Here is a 23,415-nt window from a genome sequence, read left to right as displayed (position 1 = left end):
GTTTCCCTGCATTAGTCTGCCTGCCTGGTGCTGGGATGTTAGCTGGGTCCTGGAGGCAGGAAGCGCCTCTGTTCCATGGCTCAGAGTTCATCAGCCCCAGTATGTCTTCTGCAGGATGCTATTTATGTGACTAAAGGATGGGTGAAGTGTTGCTGAGCCTTAGCTCTGGAGACGTTTGCTTTTGGTGAACAGAGAGATTTGAACAATTGTTAAACTCAATCCCAGGGTGCTTCCCAGGGAGTTTTGAATTTGTTTAACTGGAACTCAAGATGCCAGGAGGTGGGAGGAGCCCAGCTCCTTAGCCAGCTTTCCTTTGCTATAGGGAAGGTGTGCTAAACAATGAGTAACTAGCGTTTAAAATTCCCCTTCCTTCACCCCAGAGAGCTGCTGTTGTCAAGCAGGGCAGCAGCCGCTGCCACTTGTCTGCTCTCTGGTATTTGGAGGCAGCTGCACATTTGACTGATAAAGTTCTCCTGTCTCTGGTTTCTGAACCCTGTCTGATCCAGCTCTTCTTTCTTCTCCTGGCAGGCGGCAGTGGTGCCCACTGCTGGCGGGCAGCTGTGGATATTTGGCGGGGAGTTTGCATCTCCCAACGGGGAACAGTTTTATCATTACAAGGACCTCTGGGTACTGCATTTGGCTACCAAGACCTGGGAACAGATCAAGTAAGTGATGGACTGTCTTGTCTAGTCTGTGCTTTTGCCGAGAAAGGTTGGACCAAACGATCCTTGAGGTCCCTACCAACCTGGTATTCTATGATATTCTGAAGTCAGTGATGTTGACCTTATGGAGCTCTGCCCAAGGATCGGGAGGAGATGCACTTAGTTTTATTCAAACACTGGGACCAGGGCACAGACATTTTCAAAATTCCAACCAGCATGATCTGAGTTTGATTCCTGGTATAGCACTGTGATTTCCCAGCTGTCTGCTTGTCTCTCCCTTGAGTACAGAGGTCCCCATCCTAGGAATGGTGGAGAGGACAGCCTCCAGAAAGAAGGAAAAATGAAAGATGTCTTCCAAGTCCATTGAGACCAAAGCTGTTTTATTTAATACGTGATTTTTGATGCATGGGTGTGCTTGGGTATTACTTAACTGAAGGAAAAGGTATCATGAACACCACTCTGAGGTCCCAACCATGGTGGGTGTAGATGTCCAACCAAAACAGTACTTGTTGGTCCATCTGCTTGGGTTCCTCCTGGCTGCTCTGTACAAGGATCTCCCAGTTTTATCATTGCTTGAGAAGACGGCTTGTATCTAGGAGAGCCAGCTTCACTCCTGATAATTGGCATTTGCTGCCTTAAGATTCCTCGAGATAAACAAGCCAATAATTCAGACCTGTCAAAGTAAATAGGTGCCAAAAGCCCTGGTAGTTTTTGACAGGAGTTAAGGTGTTTAAATATCTTATGTGGATCTGGCCTCAAGCCCTCTGCTAATGTTTCTTAACCTTTGGCTTCTCAGTTTTGCTGCTCATGTTTATATTTGAGTGGGAGCAGAAGAGGTCTGGTGGGTCATCCAGTGGACTCAGAGTCAGGAGATGTGGCTTTGGTTCTGACTTAGACGTAGACTTTCTCTCGGACTGTGTGATTGTCTTGACTGTAGGGGTAGTCAGAGCAGACTTTGATTGGGCTGAAACTCCTGTGCAGCTGACCCTTGAGGTGGCAAGGGGAAAGCAGCAGCTTTTGAACACTTGCTCATCTGCTGTTTTACCTGTTGAGCTCCTGGTTATGAGCTCCATGTCCTTCGTTCAGGTGGGAAGCCCTAAATCTGCCTAGACCAATCACTTTTCGCCCCCCTTACAGAGTGCGGGTGCCTGTTGTCTGTGTCTGTCTGGCACAGTAATTGAGAGGGTGGTTTAGGACTGAGCTGTGCTGAGATGGATACCCTGGCTCTGCCTTGGCACATGCCTGAGGCCACACAGTGAGTCATCACGCCTGTCTGCTTTTTCTCCCGCCCTGCAAAATGGGAGCATTGATACCGCCTGACAAGGGAGAAGTCTGGAGGTTTAGTTTTACTAATGTTAATGTAGCACTGAAAGGACATGGAGGGTGCAGGGGGACATATAGAGCCAAAGTGCAAAAATCCCAAGGAGTCCAAACCAGGCTGGGTTAGAAGGATGCTTCACAGCACAGGATCCCGGCAGCTGACTGCTCTGCAAGAATCCCGGGTTCGTCCTTTTGAGTTGCTCAGGGAGGCTGAGAGCAAACTTCGATTCGTAAGCGGCTGGTTCCTGTCCATCAGTGTGGTTCTTGGCTCCAGACCTGGCAGTGTTAATCTAATAACAGCTGTAATTTGTCATGTTGCAGGAAGCCAGGTTTTACTCTAGTGAGCCCTGCTCGTCTTTGAGAAGTGGGAGTGAGAGAAACCCTCCAAAACGATGGAGGGCTCTTTAAGTGGTGCAAGGATTAAAAAGACCTGTCACTGTGCAGGCTGATCTGCCTATTGTTGTTAGGCAGAAGCTGACGTAAGGACTGTGACTGCACCCCTCCCAGCTCCCCCAAAATAACTTTTGAATCCCTTGCTCAATCTCAGCCAAATAAAGGGGATGAACTCAAATGCGTTACGTCCCTACTGGTTTCATATAAGCAGGTGGTGGAGAGGAAGTGATGTTCGCCATAGGGGTCCCTGCTGAGAGAAAGGGCTGACATTTCAACCGAACTCTTAGTTGAAAAAATTCCTCACCGGAGAGCACTGTTAATACCCAGCTGCAGGGAGAGCGAGGGCGGGAGATTATTTTTTGTGAGCCATCAGAGAATCCAGATGAGGCTTCGTTAGCTCCGCCACTGATGGCGCAAATTGTTCTCTCGTGGGTTTGCAGATGCGTTGCTGTAGAGCTGATTTAGGGTTTTCCACTCCCAAAACATGCTGCAGTACCTGACCTGCCTGGGAAAAGGAAATGAGGTGGTTATGAGGCTGTACTCATCCTGCGTCTTACCTCTTGTGGGACAGCAGCCTCGGGGATGCTGAGTGTAACTTTTACTGCAAAAGCACCTGTTCCTTCCCTGGAGCTGAGCATGAAGTTTGCATGTGCTGCGAGTTGCAGGATGCGCCCGGCAGTCCCAGGCCCCAAATGGACTAAAGCCACGGCAAGAGATTTTGTTGTGATGGGTTGTTACGGTTAGTGAGGAGGGAGCCAGCCTGGCAAGGTGAGTCCCATCCCCAGGTGTAGGTTGTCACATGTCACCTTGGCTGCCATGCCTCAGCGAGAGGATGCATTTGGAGACATTGATACTTCATTGTTTCTTAGTAGATAAAAGGATAGACATTTTCTAACTGAGCATCATAACTTACATGGGTGAAAGTGCCCTGGAGAGATGATCTTACCTCTCTCCCTGCCCCATGCAGGATCTGCTCCATTTGAGCTTCTTGATGTGTTTGGGCAGACGTCTGTCTTTCAGCCTTGCCGGAATTTTGAAAATGCCTGTGCCCTGGTCCCAGTGTTTGAATAAAACAAAGTGCATCTCCTCCCCATCCTTGGGCAGAGCTCCAAGAGCTGCATTAATGAGGCATCTGGCGGAGGCTGGGAGGGGATGTCTTTGTTTTAATGCTAACCTGACTGGGTATGAAAATCAAGTTTCTGCTGCCTCTTTGCTTTTCCATATGGCATCTTGATTACAGTCTGCTTGGAAAGGGGAGGAGTAAAGGGCAAAGATGATTGTTGAGTTGTATGAGGGATTTTTTCCTACTTCTTTTAAAACTATGATCATAACGTGCTGCATTTCACTTCCTTGAGCATTTTACTTTCCTTGCCAGGGAACCCCATTGCTGCTGTCATTTTTGCATATAGATTTCTCATGTCTGTCTGAAGTCAAGCTCATCCTTATTTTGGATTGCCATTAACCAGCTGGGCTGACTGGTGACAGTGGGGGTCAGCTTGGGGGCTAGTGGTGTTGGGAGAGTGAACGCGTTTGGGAAGACTAAATGGAGGGGGCAGATTGTGTAGGTTTGTTGGGTCATGGTGGGGCACCAGTCCTGACACAGCAAGCCTGGTACAGCAAGGTAAACGATGCTATGTGAACATAGCAGGCCGAGTGGTGATTCCATGTGTCCAATGTGTGTTACCTGAATAAATGCCTGCTGATAGACATTTGGGAAACAGACTGGTATTGAGTAAACTCAGTTGGGTTTGGAAGACATCATTTTGATGCAAATAAAAGAGTAACATAATTATTCGTTAAGAAATGTCTGGACAAGAGAGACAAAGTGACTGTTTCTGTTCCACATGGGAAGAATCACGTGTGCCCTGTTTCAGGTGGGTTTGAATGTATTGGTTTGTGTGGATTGAGTAGCTAAGATGACCCTGCTGTGATCTGACCTTGCAGTTCTAGGACATCTAGTTATTCCAACCCCACAGCTTAGATTTCAGACAATTATGTTGTCCTTCCTGGCCTACAGTTCATGCCACAGACCATCTTGGTGCCATAAGAGGCTTGACTATAAAACGCTTTTGAAGAGAAAACCTTGAATAACTCATCCCTGCGAATAATATCCCTGTGCTGTGTCTGCAAAGGCTGATGGGGAAGTCGATCTCCATTATCTTCTAGCACAGAGCACAGTGGTCCCAGTCTGCTTGACAGAGTTAAAAATTGCCAGATTTACTTCCATTTTGCATACACAAAGATGGTCCAAACACAGCAAATCCCAGTCCATTAGAAGACTTGCCAGCAACTGACTTCGACTTATTGGAACCACCTTATCATTTGTGTGACGCGCAAGGTTGCCTCAGTGCATGAACTGTTTGTTACTCTGCCTTAGAGCTAAGCAGTATTTTAACTTAAGTGTCTCATTCCTTCCTAGAGAGAAAATTCTTACGCAGCTCTGTGTGGCCCAGTGCACTCCCTCAAAGGGAGACAGGGAGCATCACGCCTTGGGTTGTGCTTGGGAACTGGCACATCGCTTCTCTGTGTAGTTCTTGGTCTTGCTTTTGAGCCTGTGTAGCTCCCTGCCCTTTAATACCAGAATGTTAATGGTACTTCCCATAACAGTTTTGTGAGATGTGGTGCTATAAATATTTCAGGGTAGCGTTTCACAAGCGTGTGTCTAACGCTGTTTACAGAGAGAACGGGAGCAGTCACTGCGGTGCAGGATGCCTTTCAGCATAGGTTTGTTTCTGATTGACGGCTCTCCTTGCTCACGTGCTATTTGTCACCAGAAAGATCAAGTCCTGCAACGAGGTAGAAAGGTGCATTTGTGCTTAAAGAAAAGAAGCGTGTTTTGGTGTACCATTGAGTAGACCTCCTCTGTCAGCCCAGAAGTGAGCCTTGTGAGCTTGTTCTTTGCTAGATCAGGATCCAAATGTATGACTGCTGATGGACTTTGCAAGGGATTTGATTTGAGGATTTTGTGCCTTGTGGCAGTTGCGTATTCACTGGTATACTTCCTAACTGAGTACACAAACACATGGGTACGCTATCTGCGTGTGCCATTGAACAGAACGCTTGTTTGCACTCACAGGTGTAAGATGTAAAACCGGACACTGGAGTCCTGGGCTTCAGCTGCCTTAAGTACTGGAGGATAAAAGTGCTTTGTCCTGAAATGCCCCTTTGATGGGATGTTCTATGCATCATCACTTTTATGATTATGGAAAGGTTCCGAGATTCATCTGAGCATCCTGTGGATGAAGGAATGAATGAAAAAGTAACTCACTTATGCAGTCTGCAGCCACTGTGACATGTAAGTCTCTAATTCTTGAATCTGGGGGCTGAATTCAGGTCTGTTATGTTACTATAAGTCCCAGAGTAACTCCACAAGCAAAAGCGAATTCCTTATGGAGCAGTTCGGATCAGACTCGTGCTGTACATGTGTAGAACCAGTCCTCATCTAGACTTTTAATCTATTTTTAAAAAAAAGTCTGGAGAATTTACAGCTCCCTCCCACATGTCTGCCTTTTGGTGTCAACCCCATGAAGTAGAGTATTAATCACAAAGTCTGTGAAACCATTTCCAAAATGCTTGCTTTGGACCATAAACAATGACACAGGTAAAAGGAGACAGTTTGCATTTGGGAAATGAGTCTGAGCTTGCAGCAGGTGCCTTCTGGAGTGGCAGCAGGGTTATACATTACTGCCAATCGTGCTTGACTATGCCATTTGGTTTTTCCAGTGTTGTGTTTGGAGACTGGGGGATGAAGGACCTTGGCTGTATGAAGGTCTCTATGTAAAAACACTTTCTAAGAGCAGTTGTTGTAAGTTTAGGAGGGCATGTCCTTGCATCAAAGGCTATAAACTTTCCTCTATAGCTGATTCTTGCAATGATTCCTGAGCCCCAGGCCTTGGGAACAAAAATACATACCCCACTGTCAATGAAGGAAGGGTTGGTTTGTGAACTATTACAGGAGCTTAACCCCTACAAATCGATGGGCCCTGACAGTATCCACCCAAGGGTGTTAAGAGAGCTAGTTGACGTCGTTGTGAGGCATCTCTCCATAACCTCCGAGAAGTCGTGGAGATCTGGGGATGTCCCGCAAGACTGGAAGAAGGCTAATGTCACCTGCATCTACAAGAAGGGCTTAAAGGAGGACCCAGGAAATTACCAGCCCATCAGTCTTACTTCAGTCCCTGGGAAGGTTATGGAGTGAGTCCTCCTGGAGGCTATCACAAGTCAAATGAAGCATGTGATTGGGAAAAGCCAGCACGGATTCACCAAGGGCAAATCATGCTTGACAAACCTGATCGCCTTCTATGCTCGGTTGATATGGGGTGAGCGGTGGACGTTGTCTACCTGGATTTCTCCACGGCTTTCTGTACGGTTCCTCACAGCCTCCTCCTAGAGAAGCTGATGCGTTATGGTCTAGATAAGTGGTCTGTGCGGTGGGTGGGGAACTGGCTGCTAGGCTGCACCCAGAGGGTGGTGGTAAATAGCTCATTTTCAGACTGGCAATGTGTCACAAGAGGGGTCCCCCAGGGATTGGTGCTGTTTAATATCCAGTGCTCTGGATGATGGGATCAAGCGTACCCTGACGAAATTTAGTGACGATACCAAACTGAGTGGGGAAGTGGACACTTGGGAAGGGAGAGCCACCCTGCAGGAAGACCTGGATAGGCCTCAAGAACCTTACGAAGTTCAACAGGGACAAGTGTAAGGTCTTGCACCTGGGAAAATATAATTCAGGAGTGCAGCACAGGCTGGGATCTGCCTGGCTGGGGAGCAGCTCTGGAAAGGGACCTGGGGATCCTGGTGGACAGCAGGCTCAATGTTAGTGAACAGTGGGCTGCTGTGGCAAAGGAAGCCACCGGGATGCTGGGTTACCTCAACAATGGCATCACCAGCAGAGATAAAGAAGTCATTATCCCACTTTACTAAGCATTTGTCAGGCCACGCTTGGAATACTGTGGTCAGTGTTGGTCCCCACTATACAAAAAAGATGTGGACAGGCTGTAGAGGGTCCAGAGAAAGGCCACCAAGATGATCAAGGGAAGCCTGCCACCTGAGGAAAGGCAAGAGAACTGGGTTTGTTCAGTTTTGAGAAAAGAAGGCTTAGGGAGACCTTATCACCATGTTCCGGTATTTAAAGGGTGTCTACAAAGAAGATGGGGGCTGCTTTTTTACAGGGAGTCACACGGAAAAGATGAGTGGTAATGGGTACAAGTTACTCCTGGAGACATTCCAGTTGGACACGAGGAAAATTTTTCACAGTGCAATTAGCCATTGGAATAATCTCCCCAGGGAAGTGGTGGATTCCCCATCACTGGACACTTTTAAGATTCAGCTGGACAGGATGCTGGGCTATCTTGTCTAGACCGCGCTTTTACTAAGAAAGATTGGACCAGATGATCCTTGAGGTCCCTTCCAAACTGGTATTCTATGTTTCTATGAATGTGTAACGCTAAAGCCAAGGAAGCTGAGATGATACACTACTGTCCAGGATAAGGCCTCCTGGAACCATATTTCAGCATCTGCTCTTGTAGCTCGAGTAGTTTACACACTAGTATTGCTAGTCTAAAGAAAGAGGAGAACAGCCTTGTGGTTGAGAGCAAGTGGTGCTAGTGCCGGTGAGACTTCTCTGAATTCGGATCAGGCCCCAAACTGGATGTCTACACTTGTGGGAACTTGTTTACTAAAACACAACGCATCAGTGAATAAACTTTTTATTGTTCAGAATTGATTTTTAACTTGGAGGAAACCTGCTTGAGAAGGAAGGCAGAAGATATTCTCTGAGAAAAGAATTTTATTGCTAGTGTTGATTTTTAATTCCTTCTTTCCTTTAAAAAAAAAAAAAATAAAAGGTGCCATCTGGAATAATAATATGGGAGCTTTGTTACAAAAGAGAAAATAATGATTTCAGATCTTGATGAAATTAATACTAGAGGTGCTATTCTGCAGGGCGGTACTTAAAAATCCAGTAAATGCCTAGAAAACCGTACTCTCTGTTAGAATAAAAAGTCCAGGCAATCAATATTAATTCAGTCTTACCCAAACGCTACTGTTCTGCTTAGAGTTTTTCATTATGGCTGGTGCGAGATTGTCATTTTTGATGGTGAATAAGGGCCCTCATTTTCTCTCTCCACAGAAGTCTATCACCGCTCTTTACAGCTACCTGCTGCCAGTTAAAGCGTAGCAGTAGGGTTGTGGGTTTAGCTTTTGTTGTTGTTTTCAACGGTGAGCAGGTTTCTTGTTTATTTAGGCCCTGATTCTGCAACCACTTAACACATGTTAACACTGCCTATTTGAGAAGCCTTGCTGAGTTCAGTGGTGCCAACTGTGTGCACTTTGGGAGACTCCTCAGCAAGAGTGGAAATGTGATAGATTAATCCGTGGGGGCAGAGAACACTCAAAGCAAAACCCTGTTTTCTCTGTGGTTTGGCCTAAAGTTGCCTTTGTTTGGAGAGTTCTTGAAGTTGTTTTTGTTCTCTCTCGTATGATGCTCAGTCTGTGGGTGAACATGAAGGAAGGTGCATCTTCATTGCCTCTCAGGAATGTCGTTGCCAGCTGCCTGGCTTCGCGTGAAGCTTTTGGATGTGACAGATGGGGTGTTGTTGCTTGTTCCTGGAAATGGAAGTGGCACATTTAACTGAAAGGTCAGGAAGGCTTGAAAGAGCAGAACAGTGAGCGTAGCTGCTTTTTAACGTGTAAGATAATAACGATGACTTGTTTTGCTGCAATGCCTTTGTTCTTGAGGAAATCTAAGTAATTTACAAAGTCTTTTCACTAGTTTGATGTTATAGCCTAACTGCAGGTACATGAGTGAAGATAGTATAGGTATGTGATTTCCTAACACATGGAAGGAGAGTGGATGTCAGAGCTGATCTCTGGCTCTTAGTTGGTACTTGGAGAAAACATCTCTGTCTGGAGTGCCTTTCTTGCAATTGTGGGAGTTAACTGCTCTTCATTAAACTCTACTGAAAAATTAGCTCCTGAGTCATAGCAGAAAAGACTTCAAGAGTTTGGGTGCTGTTAGAGACTAGATGGCTTATCACTGGGAATAAAATTGTTACTGCAAAATACCTGTGTCGCAAATACCAAGAGTTACAGGAAGTGCACACATTCTGTTCTGGAGAAAAGCATACATATGTTTTAAGGCAACGAAATTCCCCATGGTTTCCTGTTCCAGGAGAACTGAAGCAGCCCAGCTGCCTGTGACTTCAATAAAAGCAGACTGACACACTAACAGGAAAGGGGTTTGTGCTGATAAGTAGAATTTCTTTGTATTTCAGGGCATCAGGAGGTCCCTCTGGACGAAGTGGACATCGAATGGTTGCTTGCAAAAGACAGCTGATCATCTTCGGAGGTTTCCATGAGAGTGCAAGGTGAGTTACTGCTAGTGGTACTGAATCCTCTGTAAAAAAAGACAATAGAATTTCGCCAGTAACAGAAAGCTGGGCTTTAATGGAAGGATTATCCTCAGCAGTACTGTTACTGAACTAGACTTTTATGTTAGAAAGACAAGTGATCTTGTTTTGAAGTCTTCAGGTGTTTGAGAAACTATTGTACCACTTAGCTAATCACTGAAGTAGCTACTCATCCTTGTAGCTAAAGCTGAATACATCGCTTTTGGCCTCTGAATCTTGTCAAAGAGCCTTGTCTTCCTAGAAACATCTTCTCCAGTAGGCTCTCACGTACTACATGAGATCACAGCTACACTGTCATGGGGGCTGTGAAGAGAACTGAGCTACGGATTGTCTCGGGGACAGTAAGCAGCATAAGTGCGGTCCCTGTGAGCACAGTGCAAGTTGCACAGCCTACCCTCGATTTGGCGGTGTCCTGGGGAGTTTAACCTGTGCAGAGCATTTTCCACTAGTAGTATGTGAGTTGGCCAGTAGAAAGAGAACAGGGATACATGTATGGGTTTTTTTCCCCACACCTCTAGACAGACATAGGTCTAATGTGTTTTGATCTTTTGTGTTTTGATTAAAGTTACCTTGGATCGTGTTAACTGGATAGAGTTTATGAAACCTCTATTGTAGTAAGGAATGACATAGATAAAAAAGAACCCAGAGAGGTTTTGCTCAGAGGAGCTTTGTCAAATGCAAATTGTTGCACTGAAATAGTAACCTTCACCCGAACAAATCTTCTGTACATTGCTATGGCTATGGAAGGAGAAAAGCCATAAATGCAAGGAGTTGAATAAAGTGTGGCACCTCTTCAGAGGTTCCTGGTGCTGTTCCTGAAGTGATATTTTATCCTTTCCTAAATGGTGACCTGTGGTGTGTGAATTTGCTCTCCCTAGAGATTACATCTATTACAATGACGTGTATGCCTTCAACCTGGACTCCTTCACCTGGAGCAAGCTGGCTCCATCAGGGATTGGGCCTGCTCCAAGATCTGGGTGTCAAATGGCTACCAGTCCCGAGGGCAGCATAATCATCTACGGAGGCTACTCCAAACAGGTAGGAGACACTTTGTGGTAAGCCAGGGCACTATTTCCTGGGTGCTAAACAGAATACTTGATGGAAAAACTAAGGGGCGAAAGTGAAAACTAAAATGTGATAAACTCAAGTTGCTGAAGTGGGGCTGATGTGACGGGCTTGACCTGTGCTGGCTGTGGAGTCCTGTGTTTTGACTGCTTGGAGAGGGCAATGGGCTCAGAGCTCGGCAGAACGAAATTGAGATCTCTGTACTGCTACTTCCCTCTCCTCGGTTTCACAAGCCTTGTCTCCAGTGCAAGATTTCGTGATCTCATCGCATAACTTCCCGCTGCTCTGACTGACGATGTTTCCGCATGTCAGGCAGCTGCCAGATGTCCAAAAAACACTGATAATGAGAGTGCGTGTTAGCCTGTGGTTATGCCAGCTTGGGGGGAATGTGCAGTTGTGCCCTTGGATTGTTCATCTACAGGATGGTTCAGGCTGCTGTCAATCAATACTACTACCAAAAGAGGCATCTTGTCTTCTAATTTTGCCTTTCTTCATGCAGTTGTGTGCTGATCAAGGAGCTTATCTTGGTTAAAATGAATTTTGTATTTTCCCTGCTAATCTAATCCAGTATAAGGAGATGATGTCACAGAGGTAGGAATAAGTAACTGGGAGAAATGGCAATTTTGGCAACCGTGGTGGCTACAGCCAGCTTAAAGTGATCTCAGGTAGTACTTGTCTGTATTCCAGCACTTGCAGGTTAAAAGCAGCAGCTGCCAGGAGGCTTGTTTTCTTGCATCAGTGAAAGGGTTAAAGGAGCAGCACTAGTTAGCAAACTCAATAAGCCAAAGAAGACTTTTGATGAGCACCAGGCTTCCTCTGCTCTGCTTCTTGCTTTGTTAATCATGGTAATTTATACTGGATAGCCCTTTAGACTGTATGTCCTCATTGACCAAGTATCCCTGTCTCCATGCTGAGCGGGAGGAAGTAAATATTTCATTGAGCAAAAGGCTCCTGCAAAAGCTTTTAATGTTGCGAATGCAGACAGAAGACCCGGATCCTGCTGCTACTGTCTCAGTGGAAAGGCATTGCTTCCAGCAGCGCGTCGCTGGGGGAGGAGGACGCGTTGTTCTGATGTGAATAAATGAACAAAGAAGAAAAGCAGGGAAAGGGGAGAGAAGATAGTCTGTCTATATATTTAGAAGCATTTGTGCCTCCTCACGGCCTGCGCTTAGGGCTCTATCTCATCAGTTGTGCATTTGATTAAATAGCAGTAACAATACAGAGGCATTTTCTACCTGAAAAGGTTTTGTCCTCTTCCTTTCTCTGTCCTGTTTCCTCACTTTTGAGGGTGGGAAGGAAGCATGAGCCTGCATGCTATGCTAGATGTGGATCTATCATGGCTACTGAAAGCAGTTGGGTTTCAAGTGCATACTGAGCCCCATGGAAGTATAAAAGTTGACGCGTGTTTGCAGTTCTGTTCCACTTTACAAGGGTGGGCTCTTTTGCACTGCTCTGGGTTGTTTTGAGCTAATAAAAATGAAGTAGAAGGGATGGGGGAGTCTAAAGCTGCCCTCAGCCATTATGCAGGGCACTGAGCAAGGATAAGAGCAAGGTGCAGCTCCTTTCCAGCTTGGAGAACAGCTTTTAGATTAAAACAACCTCTCCTGTTATGAATCCATTTCCTTTGTAATATAGACAGCTAAGTCTGCTTCTCTCTGATGTGCCATTTCTAACACAGGCTTTGCTTGTGTATTCTGTAGCACAAGTGAACTTTAAGGCAGGAATGGTCCAGCTGAGCTACCAACTGACTACAGCGCTGAACAGAATTTTCTCTGCAGCTTTCTTGAGATGCAAAGGCAACAAACTTTTACGCAGAGCCAGGAGAAGAACCTTGGTACCCACACATGCCTTTCCCTGTGCGCCCCACTGGATTTTGCTGACCAGTTAGTGAACAACCAGAATGCAAATGGTGAAAATAGAGCTTTAAAACCTTGAGTGCGACTAACTTGAGATCTTGCAGCACAAATTGACAAGAGCATGCCTGATATTTTAAACTGCATGATTCTTAGCACAACGGTGTCCCTGTGTTTGTCCGTTTTGTCTTCAGCCTAGAAATGATAAAGGCAACTTCAGCCATCCCTTAGAGAAGGGGATGTTGTGCCCATTGTCAGCTCTGCCTAAAATGTGCCTCAAAATCCTGCAAGGAGCTCAGACTTGCTCTCCTGCTGATCTTAAAGATGTCCTCACCCATTTCTCATGCTGGGGATGGGGCTTGCTGCAGCAAGCTGCATTTTTGGCTGTATAAAGCAATGAGACTGCTCTATTGCTAGGCAACGTGAGCGCACTGTGCCTGACTGGCACGGCGAATGCAGCCGGGAGGTGTTGGAGAATAATGCTGCTCTACCTTGCAGGTGCAAGCAGCCTACAAGCCATGGGAGGGCTGGTGGGACATGTGTGCGATGCTTTTGGATGCCAAAGACGACTATTGTGTGGGGTTTTATTGGGTTTGGGGGTTGTTTTGTTGTTTGTTTTTTTTTTTAGTGGCAAGCTTTGCAAAGCTGAATTGGATTCTGCTGGGAGATTGCTTGTGGCAGGGCTGAAGTGTTTGCCTGAATTGCAAGGTCTAGTGGGACTGGTTCCCTCTGTAGTTCTGCCTGCCTGCTAAGGGCCTCTGCTAATTGGATGTATTTTGCCACTGTTGATCTCTTTTATCAGACATGGTTAGCACATTATACATGGGGAATCCTGATTCCCCTGCTTCTCAAGAACAGCTCTCCGTGCCTCAGTTTCCATGTTCTTTGAAGGGGGAGAAGGAGGTGCCTTGCTATCTGTCAGTGGAGCTAGGGTTTTTTTAGTTAACACCTGTAAAGCTCTTGGTACTTGCTCATGTACCTGTATGCGCAAACAGTAGGCTGTGGAGATCCAAGCCAGTTCTGTGCTTGAAAGCAAACACCTGGAACTTCAAGGCAAGAAGGACAGCAGGGGAAACAGGAGGAACCTCTTGTGACTGTTGGAGCGATTTGCTCGGGGCAGGCAGGTATCCTGGGTGGGAGGGAATCGATCTCTCCAGTAGCGGTGTGCTGCTTCCTGGTGAAGTGTCTGCTTTTGAGCCAGTGTGAGTTGGGAAAAACAGGCGTCTCTTTGACAACAAATAACTAACTCCCACTCCACCTCATTGGGGTTTTCTCAGCCCAAGAAGCTTTGTCATGTTGCATACGCAGCGTGTTTACTACAGGGAGCCATGTGGTTTTCAGGAGAAAAATAATGCAGTTATTCTCTGCAGCTTGTATGATAGTGAAGCCAACTGCTCTTTCAGTATTTGCTATTTTCCCTCCTTTTGTGCAGACAGTGCACGTCTTACTGTGCTCCTGCACACTTCGGCCTGTGTGTCCCCTGCACATATGAATGTGTACTCTGTCTAGCATTGAAGGACAGACTGCAGCCTGCCTGGAACTGGAGAAGAAATAACCGCCATTTCCGTTATCATTAGCAGACAGGCACTTTGCAGTCACTGGGGTGCACTTCAGCGCTATAAGATGTGAAGGCTCCTGCCCGTCTCTCTCTCTCCCCCTCCCTGTCCTCTGCCTATCCATCCCTGACAGCTGTTTGCTCAGGTGAGCCTTGGAGGGGTGTTTGATTAAGGTGAGGGACAGACTAAAAAGACTGCTGTATCTCGGCTGTCCACAGCCTGCAGCTCGTTGGTGACTTCTGCTGCTCTAGACCTGTGTGACAGAGACAGTGAAGTGTGACATTGCCAGAGCGTGGCACTTGCTTGGCACGGTGACTCACAGCGCTTTGAACTTGAGAGCTACTGCTGTAGGTGCCACAATACATGCACCGCCAGGCTATGAATTGGTGTACTCAATACTTACAGCACCTTTCCTAGAAGGTGTTTCTTTCCCTTTCCTGCTCTGGCAGCTCTCTTTCAAGGGTCTGCTCAAAATGGGCAGCTCCCAGCCCCTCCAACCATGTCTCCAACACCAGAGTTCCTGTAACTGTGCCTCAGAACCAGTCACCGATGCAAAATTTTGTCTTGCTTGTTTTCCGTGTGTTGGAGAACTGGCAGTGACTGAAGGAGTCATCATTGTGTAACCTCTTATGCAGAAAATAGGACTGTCACTGACGCTTGTTCTCACAGGCTTTCTGTCCCTTGTGTGCCAAATGTTCTGTTGCTCGAGGACAGTAGGTGGAATAGTGCAGTTGTTGACTTCATTGAAGTGGTTGCACAGAAGAGGATCTCTCCAGCGTAGACATCTTGTCTTGAAGAGTGTGTGTCTTCCAGTGTGCTAACGGGCATGCTTAGATGCATGTGGAGACCAAGACGACGTGTGAGCCACAGTCCCAAACTAACAAACTTCCCAAGACAGCCCTACGGGCAGACCCTGGTCCTTAAGTTAACTGAAGCTTCCCTTTTGCTGCACTGCAAGCAGAGCTCTGCTGTTTCCTCCAGCACTTAGTTATTGTCCTTCCCCAGGGCTTTTCAGCATCGTCCAAGTTACAGTGTTGTTGTGCAGTGCCTCAAGCACACTTTGTTTCCCTTTCCTCTCTTCTGCCTTTCTAAGAATTGAATACCGTTCCTACGAATTGGATGCCAGGCCATGCAGTAACGGCACACCCTGCAGTAACAAAACCTGTCGGGTGCAGGGCACAGGGTTGGGTACGGATATACAGCAAGAGCAGCACAGCACCCTGCTGTTGTGCTGTCAAGTGCACCCAAGCCCTGCTCATCTTCCTGAGGACTGGGACCCAACCGTCCCAGCTTCTGCTGGGATCTACTGTCTGCATCCCGGCAGCAGTTACACAGCATAGCGATGCCATTGCCCCCAGGAGGAAGGGAATTACAAGGAAGTAGGAGCTCTGCATGAAGGGTTGGGTGGATAACGACATTATTAAAAGACCTCCTACAGTGGTGTTGCATAGTGCTGCTTTCAGATGCAGCATGTTGCTATGAGCACTGGAGTACAGGGGCTTACATTGAAAGGAGCAAGGGAAAATTGCATTTAAAATGATGCATTTAATTGCATCAACTGAGGCTTGATCCTGCTTTTGCTGGTGTCTTCCTGTTGCCTTTAGTACGGGTGGAAGTGGGGCTTCAGTTCTGTTTCTGTTTAGGAGAAAAAAAAACTGTTGCTTGAGGCTCTGTGGGGCCCCAAATGCTAAAAATGACAGCTGTAGTTGGGCTGTGGTGTAGAGAGAGAGCTGTCACCTCTGTTTCTCTTGTAGTGGGATGGAGATGGGGGGATGGCAGGGACTGAAAGTCTGAGTGCTAGTCACAGATCTGTGCTTAGACTTGGGCCTTGCAAGTGATAGAGCACAGACGCTTCTGCTCAACATTCAAGGGCAGAATCCCAGAGGGCATTGCAAGCCCTGTGGAAAGTTATTGTGTGCCACTTTGGTGGAGTGGATATCTGCTCTCTTTTACAGCTAGAGGAGCAGAGGCACAGATGTGACATTAGTTCCTTGAGAGCACCTGAAACTGTCTGTGGTAGAGTAAAAGGCAGGACCTTGCATCTCCTGTTTCCTTGGTGCTGCCCATCCTTCCTTCACAAAACAATTGATCTTAATCCCTTGTGACAACTTACTTCTCTTCTCTGGGTGCCAAAATTCCTGCCTTTAAACTGCATCATGTAGTCTTCATGCAGTCACGAGTCCCAGGGTCTGTGTCGCAGACTGGTTGTCACAGGCAGAAGTTTGTTGTGGCTCATCACAGGGAGCACTCTTGGTTTGAACACTATGGTTATGAGCTGCCTGATGCTCCAGAGCCGCAGCGTAACAGCCGCACAGGCTTCTCCTTGCCCCAGTCATGGCGTTTGTGTTTTCAGCACAAGAATGTACAGATTCAGGCTGCGATTAGGCTTATCTGTGGAGCAGTGAGTTCAGAATGGCACATACTGCCATTCTGGTGTGGGTGACTTTCTAGGCCCTGAAGAGTTGGACCTCCTATGTTTTAAGCTGCTGAAACTGTTTCACTGAGCATCCCTGTCTTTCCTTTCTCTGCAGAGAATTAAGAAAGATGTTGACAAAGGCACCCTGCATACAGATATGTTCCTAAGGTGAGGGCAAGGAGGAAGGTAAGCTACTGCTGTGGCTCAGAGGGCTGTGCTGGAAGTGATGCTCTAGGACTGTAAATACAGATCCTCTCTCTTCCTTTGAATAACAGACGAAAAAACCCCAAGCCTAGAACAAAATTTCCCTTTTAATGAAAAGTGCTATGCCCCAGTGATTGCTTTGGGGCTAAACACAGCAGATGAGTTGATTTAAATATTTTCCTCTTCCCAGGAGTAGCTAAGTGCATTTGTATACTGTGACCCTAGTGTAAAAAGAAAGGGGCTAGGGTGAAGGAAACAGCAGTTGGAGGGGGATATTGGAGGAATTAAGTCCTCCTTTTTTGTTTATGTGTATTGGAGAAGGAAGACAAGCCATCACACATGCAGGCAGAATTCCTCACTGCTGCGCCTTGCAAAGGGAAATGGGAAGTAGGCGCTTGTTGCTGTGGCAGGCTGTATGCTCGCTCCGTTTTACAGCCTGAAAAGATGAGGCTGTGTCTGCTTTGCTGAGCAAAGCTTTCTGGTTAGCCGAAGGCTGTAAGGAGTCACACGGTTCTCAGCTCCAGGTGACTTGATTTCAGAGCTAATGTAAAGGGTAGCTCTGACACGTTGAAACACCGGGGGATCGGACCTGCTTGAGAAACAGAGCTCTGGAGGAAGGTTGGGGTATACTTTTTGTCAGAGAATCACTTCTAGCTCACAGTGTCGTCTATGTTGACACCTCCCAGTTTGTCCTGCAATAGTCTGAGATGGAGTGGAGGGTCTCCGGGCTCCTTGCTTAACTATGTGAGAAGCTCTGGCCTGCGCAGGCAGCTTCAGAAAAAAACTAGAAGAAAAGATATTTTAGGGATTTTTTGGTTTGTATGTGGGAGGGAATTAAAACATTTTGAGATTCCTGTTCTCTAGGACATTTTCATCACTGCTCTTCTGTTTCACAACAGAAAATCTTTTGGATTTCAGAATTCTCCACACTGGAAACTCCTGCTTAGACAGACTCCTTGGTAGTAGTGTCTCACTTACAGACTCTTAAGAGAGAAGATTGGGATGTTATATCATTAGACTACTTAGTGCAGGGATATTATCAAGAGTAGGTTTTAGTTGGTTGTTTTATCTGTGAATGTCCCCAGAAATGGGAGTTTCGTCACTTTCCTTAGGAGAGAGCATATTTTGTCCTTGGCTTGGGGAATGGGACAATCTTCTTAGAGCTGAATTTCTAAAATGTTAAAATTATGATTGATTTCTTTAAACCTGACCGTCTTAAAGTGGGACTGCGGGGGGGAGGGTTAGTCACATATATTGTCTGGATTCCAGACCCTGCTTGCATTATGTCCTATTTATAGTTTATCTTGTTGAAGTTGTGGTTCCTTCGGAAGCACAGTACCTAGCCAGTGCATATGCTTCTCCCAGCCTGCATTTTAGGGATTTGCTCTAAATCCAGAGTAGAAAAAATTGGAGCAAAAGCCGAGGGTTTGGAGCACAAGCCTTCTCCCACTGCTGAGCCCTTTTTTAAAGTGTGGTTGGGTCTCCTTACAATGAACTGTAGTTATTCTTGGGGTTAAGGCAGTGGTGCAATTTAACAGATAAGGTGCAGTAGTAGAAGGGTCCCGCGGGAGAATTGATGTAGGGTGGGCTCCATGGGATAACCAAGGTACATTTCCTTGGTACTCGAAGGCTATATATAATCAGTCCCTGTTTGAACTCCACCCTCCTGTAAAGGTATGCACACCTTTCAAGAGGCTCCTTGCCCTAGAAAGCGCACCATGAAGATAGCTCTCTGCCTTTGCTTTTATTGAAGATACACTGGCTTTCTAAGGGTAGAAGGGATGTGCAGATTAGCTGTGTGATTGAAGTGGAAATGCAAGTGATTCTTTGTTGCTGAAGGCACACTGTGCAGTTCTGAGAATGTCCAAAAAGGGTCGTGTAGTTACTTGCTGGAGTACTGAATGGCCTTAGAAAATATGCAAACGATCAGGATTCTCCTTTGCTGATGCTCCTATTTGATTTTATCCATTACCAGACAAGTGGGCATGGACTCGGCTCAACCCGTCTGGAGTGAAACCCACTCCCAGGTCTGGCTTCTCCGTGGCAATTGGTCCCAATAACCGCTCCCTTCTGTTTGGAGGTGTGCATGATGAAGAAGAGGAAGAGAGCATTGAAGGGGACTTCTTCAACGATATTTATTTCTATGACATTGGGAAAAACCGCTGGTTTCCTGGACAGCTAAAGGTTTTTTTGTTTAAAAAAGAACACAAATGTATTCAGTTAATTCTCCTTGATCATCTGACACGTGTCCTTTGGACCTTTTTTGGCCTCATACAGCTTTCTTGCAGCGTGGAGCAAGCCTCTATTTCTAATAACTCAGGGTGCTCCAGAAGCTGAGCCACCAGGTGTGGCTGCTGCTTTGATCTGTGACCCACTGATTGCGAAGAGGGGGAGAGGCTGTAGGAATTAAGCTGGGGATGTGCAACTCTAGCAGGTTTTTGCTACCAGACCAACTGAATTCTCTTAACTTTATGCTGCCCCTCTCCTTTCCTGCCACATAGCTCCTTGTGCTCTCCATGCCCTGCTTCCACGGTGTGATGCAGACTGTCACCCTTCTGGGGAGAGAGGAAACCTGTGAGTGCTGATAATTGGGCACAAAGTGAGAGTGGTTCAGGAGGCAGTCCTCCTTCTCCAGGAGTCAGGCTGCCTGTGCCCCGTTGTGTAATGCAAAATGAAACAAAGCAGCATGAAAACATAGTTATGGTGTTTTACTGGAGGCCAGCTCCAGGTAAGATGTGTAAGTCTGACACGAGATAGTTCAGTAAAAGCTACTGTGAAAACATCTTGTGTTGCATTGGGATCAAAAAACTTCCCTCTTTTCCCCATTGATGATGAGCTACTAGAAGAGATGAAACATTAACCTTGGCTCATAAGAACTTCAGAAATGTGGCCCTCAGCTCAGATCTTCGATTTTGTTTCAACCACTCTCAAGGGAGAAGTGAGGTGCAAATGACCTAGTTGAACTTCTTTCTTTCCACCCCCACTGTTTCTGGCTTTGTTCTCAAAAAGGAGAAGTCAATCACATAATAACAGGCAAACATGCACTCAGGTGTTTGCTTCTGCCTGCCTAGCTGACTGTTTTCCAGCCCTTTCATACAGTACTTCGAAGACCTGGAGTGCTTCCTGGTAATGCACTGTAGTTTAGCACCCAGCAATTGTTTTGATTTCACAAAATGGTGGGTTATTTTCTCTTGCCCTTGTCACAGACTGGTGGACTCTGTGTGTGTTTGTGTACACCTGCAAGATAGAGAGAAAAAGCTGTTTTCTGTCTCTTCAGCGCATGCTGCCATTAATAAAGGAAGCAACTCCATGCTGTGGGTTCTCCAGGAGTTTCATTGCTTGTTGTTTTATGTCTTGTAGAAGTTCATGCTGAATGGGAGGTTGCATCTGTTGCTTGAGACTTGCAATTCTAGTGAAAAATAATTGAATTCTCCCACCTCTCTCCCAGCAGCATCCATAGTATTTGTGTTAACTGCTGTACATGCTATTAGGTGCCCACAGTTCACACGCAGACTCCTTCTGTTCCTTGTTTCTGTTAACAGGGACCAAAATCAGAGAAGAAGAAGCGAAGACGTGGCAGACAAGCTGAGGCAGAGGGTGCTGAAGATGAGGAGATGGAGAAGCAACGCCTACAAGGCCCGGTAGAGATAGTCAAAGAGGTGGTGGCAGAAGATGGGACTGTCATGACAATCAAGCAGGTGATCTCTGGACCTGCAGAAGAGAAGGAGAGGTCTGAATCAGAAGAGGAGGAGGAAGATGGAGCCTTGGGACAGCAAGTGGAGCCATGCCCACGTTCGAATGCCATGTTGGCGGTGAAGCATGGTGTTCTCTATGTGTATGGGGGGATGTTTGAGGTGGGCGATCGCCAGTTCACCCTCAGTGACCTCTACAGCATCGACCTACACAAGATGGAAGAATGGAAGGTGCTAGCGGAGATGGATCCAAGTAAGCTCTTATGGTGGGATCCCTCTCTCTGCTTTTAGTGTAGCAACCCCCAGGCTATGGTTTCCAGCAGTGCTGTATTTTAGGGGAAAAAAAAGACCAAACAGCTGTGGACCTTCCTCAAGGGGTGGTGATGAGCCTTTGAGTAGTGTTTTTTCCTGGACAGAAAAAAACTTGGGAGTATGTGATATTCAGTGTCTTATGGTCACAGTTGCTGCAGAAACCTGTCTGGTCAGAGCTTTGCGATCACTGTAGCAAGTGAGCTCTGGTCTGTCTACTTTGAAAACCAAGACATGTAAACAGAGCGTCTTTGTTCACTGGTGGCAAGTTCTGGCTTGGGAAGTCCTGCTGTGCCGTGCTTGTTCACTTGGCAGAAGACGGGAATGTATGCTCTTGTCTGTCCTCACTTTCTCAGGGCAGTGAGCGTCTTGGGTACTGCAAAGCACGTGGGCAGTAGCTAGGGTTCTCTCTCTGTGCCTTAAATGTGTAGTATATTTGCTGCATACTGTGACTACTCTGTTGGGCTGTTTGCAGGCTGGGCAGGCTAGCTCAGGGGATGTGGCAAGCATGGAAGTCAGTTCCCTGAATCCCTGGCTACATGGTCATTACATGAGTGTGTTCAGTGGTGTTGCAGAAAGCATTACCTGAGAGACCTCAGTGAAGATAGATTTGATGGATTTTCTACTCATTATTGAAAGAAACTGTGGGTCTGTCTTAAAGCGACATCTCTCTTATGGTAGTGGCTAAGTGGTTCGGTCCAGGTCCTGTGCTAGGCACTGTAAAGAGACGTTAAGACAGTGCCCCTACCCTGGAAACTCACAGTCTGCATGTGCATAATCAGAAAGGAAGGAGTCTTGCTCATGGTCATGGAGCTGTGAAGTGCTAGGGAGGAGACTTGACTCATGTCAGCATCAGCACTAACCATCTTTTCTTCCACAGCTATTTTGTGATGTTCACTTCTTCCTGACTCTTTCATCTCTTCCCACTGCTCCCCATCAGAGCCAGGCCCTGTAGAGTGGGGATCTGCAAGGGCGATAAGTACAGCAGGGCTCTTAAGGAGCACATCTGTCTGACCTTGCCCTGCCATCCTCCATGACAGTTCTGGGTGTAGGAGTGGGAAACGGATTGTTATTTATTTCTTCTATTTTCTTTCTTATCAAAGAAGCACAAGAATGGTTGGAGGAGTCAGAGTCGGATGAAGAAGAGGATGATACGGAAGGTGCAGAGGGAGGGGAAGAGGAAGAGGAGAGCTCTGAAGAGGAGAGTGAAGATGAGGAAGGTAATGACTAAGATGAATATTGTCTTCATGTTAATATAAAGTGGGTTTTGGTACAATATCTGCTGGTTCTGCTGCCAGCCTGGAAGGCCTCACTGGCATCCAGGTGAGTTTACCAGCAAAAGCGAAGTTTTCATAGGACACTGCCCTCAGGGTAGAGGAGACACTTCATTGGATACCAATAGGTTTTTAGGCTGTTACATTTAAACACAAGAGTAGCTTTGGACAGGTTGACACATGGAAGAGCAGATTGCCTTTGTTAGCGACCTCTCTTTCTGTCTTTCTCCCATTGTGACTAGGAGAGGAGGAGCACCCATCTGTTCAGCCTGATGAGAAGCATTCCGACTATCTGTCCAGGACGGAGCAGTATTGGATTAAACTGGCCCGCAGCAACATGGGCCCCGATGCTAAGGAGAAGAAGGTGGTAAAAGTGGCACATGCCATGGCAAAGACTTTCTATGAAGATTCAGTCTAGCTGTTGTTGAGGCTGTTCCATGAGTGAAGAAACATGCTGGGAGCAGTGGTGAGCTCCGCTGAGCTCAGCCTGATGTGCCAGGGAGGCAGCGTGTCCAGAAGGTGTCCCGGCACTCCAGCTTTTGCCTACTCTGAGTGCCTCTGGGCTGACCAGTCTCGATATGCCTACTTGGTTAATGCTCTGGATGTGCTGTTACACCCCTGGAGGTTGTGGGAGGGTCTTGTGGAACAGGATTGCTGTCCAAGCACTTGTTCTGCTGAGGCTGGCGTATGCAATACTGTCATATTTTTGTTCAAAAGCTGTTTTGAGTCTGTCAAGACAAACTGCACATCACGATGGTTCACTGGTTGCAAATTCCCTACCCTGACTGTGGCCAGAACATGTCTCCAGGGGTTTCTACAATAAACTTATTTGGTTACATCATCCTGTTTTTTCTCAATTAGTCCCGTCCTAGCTTTTCTGCTTCTTTTTCTCCTGCTGTGGAAGAGGGATCACTGTTCCTGCTGTGAAGTATGCAGGTAGTGGTTGTAAGATGCACCAGCAGCCCTGAGATGTGGCTGCACTGCTGGGAGGAACCTGGGAATCCTTTCATACCTTGTCTTTATGAAAGCCATGATAACCCCTGATGCATGTAACAGTAGAAGTCTCTTCATTTTAATGTTAGCTGTAGCAGCTTTTGCCTTTTCTTGTGGAATCCCCCAATTCAGTTTTTCACATGTTGGCTAAGAAAGCAGTTGTCCTACAAGTGAACTGTTTATGACCAGTGAAATGTGCTACCTTGAGACCTAACGGCGTGTTGAGGACAGGAGGGAGTGGGCTGACACTCTCAAAGGACTTTTTTTTT

The 23,415-nt window shown here is 46.6% G+C and overlaps 1 protein-coding gene across 1 annotated transcript in view; it reads left to right on the top strand.

The window, feature by feature from the left end:
* KLHDC4 (kelch domain containing 4) overlaps nucleotides 1–22,987 on the top strand; it is a 28,981-nt gene extending 5,994 nt beyond the window's left edge. Inside the window, 9 exon segments of the mRNA XM_009890034.1 lie at nucleotides 529–665; nucleotides 9,650–9,742; nucleotides 10,663–10,822; nucleotides 16,790–16,839; nucleotides 16,841–16,860; nucleotides 18,854–19,062; nucleotides 20,421–20,823; nucleotides 21,983–22,099; nucleotides 22,396–22,987. Of these exon segments, the coding sequence (XP_009888336.1) occupies nucleotides 529–665; nucleotides 9,650–9,742; nucleotides 10,663–10,822; nucleotides 16,790–16,839; nucleotides 16,841–16,860; nucleotides 18,854–19,062; nucleotides 20,421–20,823; nucleotides 21,983–22,099; nucleotides 22,396–22,571 (1,365 nt within the window). The 3' untranslated portion in view covers nucleotides 22,572–22,987.
* The last annotated feature ends 428 nt before the right edge of the window (nucleotides 22,988–23,415 follow it).

Source organism: Charadrius vociferus, unplaced genomic scaffold, assembly GCF_000708025.1.
Source record: "Charadrius vociferus isolate BGI_N301 unplaced genomic scaffold, ASM70802v2 scaffold1028, whole genome shotgun sequence".
Taxonomy (NCBI): Eukaryota; Metazoa; Chordata; class Aves; order Charadriiformes; family Charadriidae; genus Charadrius; species Charadrius vociferus.
This window is presented reverse-complemented; position numbering and strand designations above follow the sequence as displayed.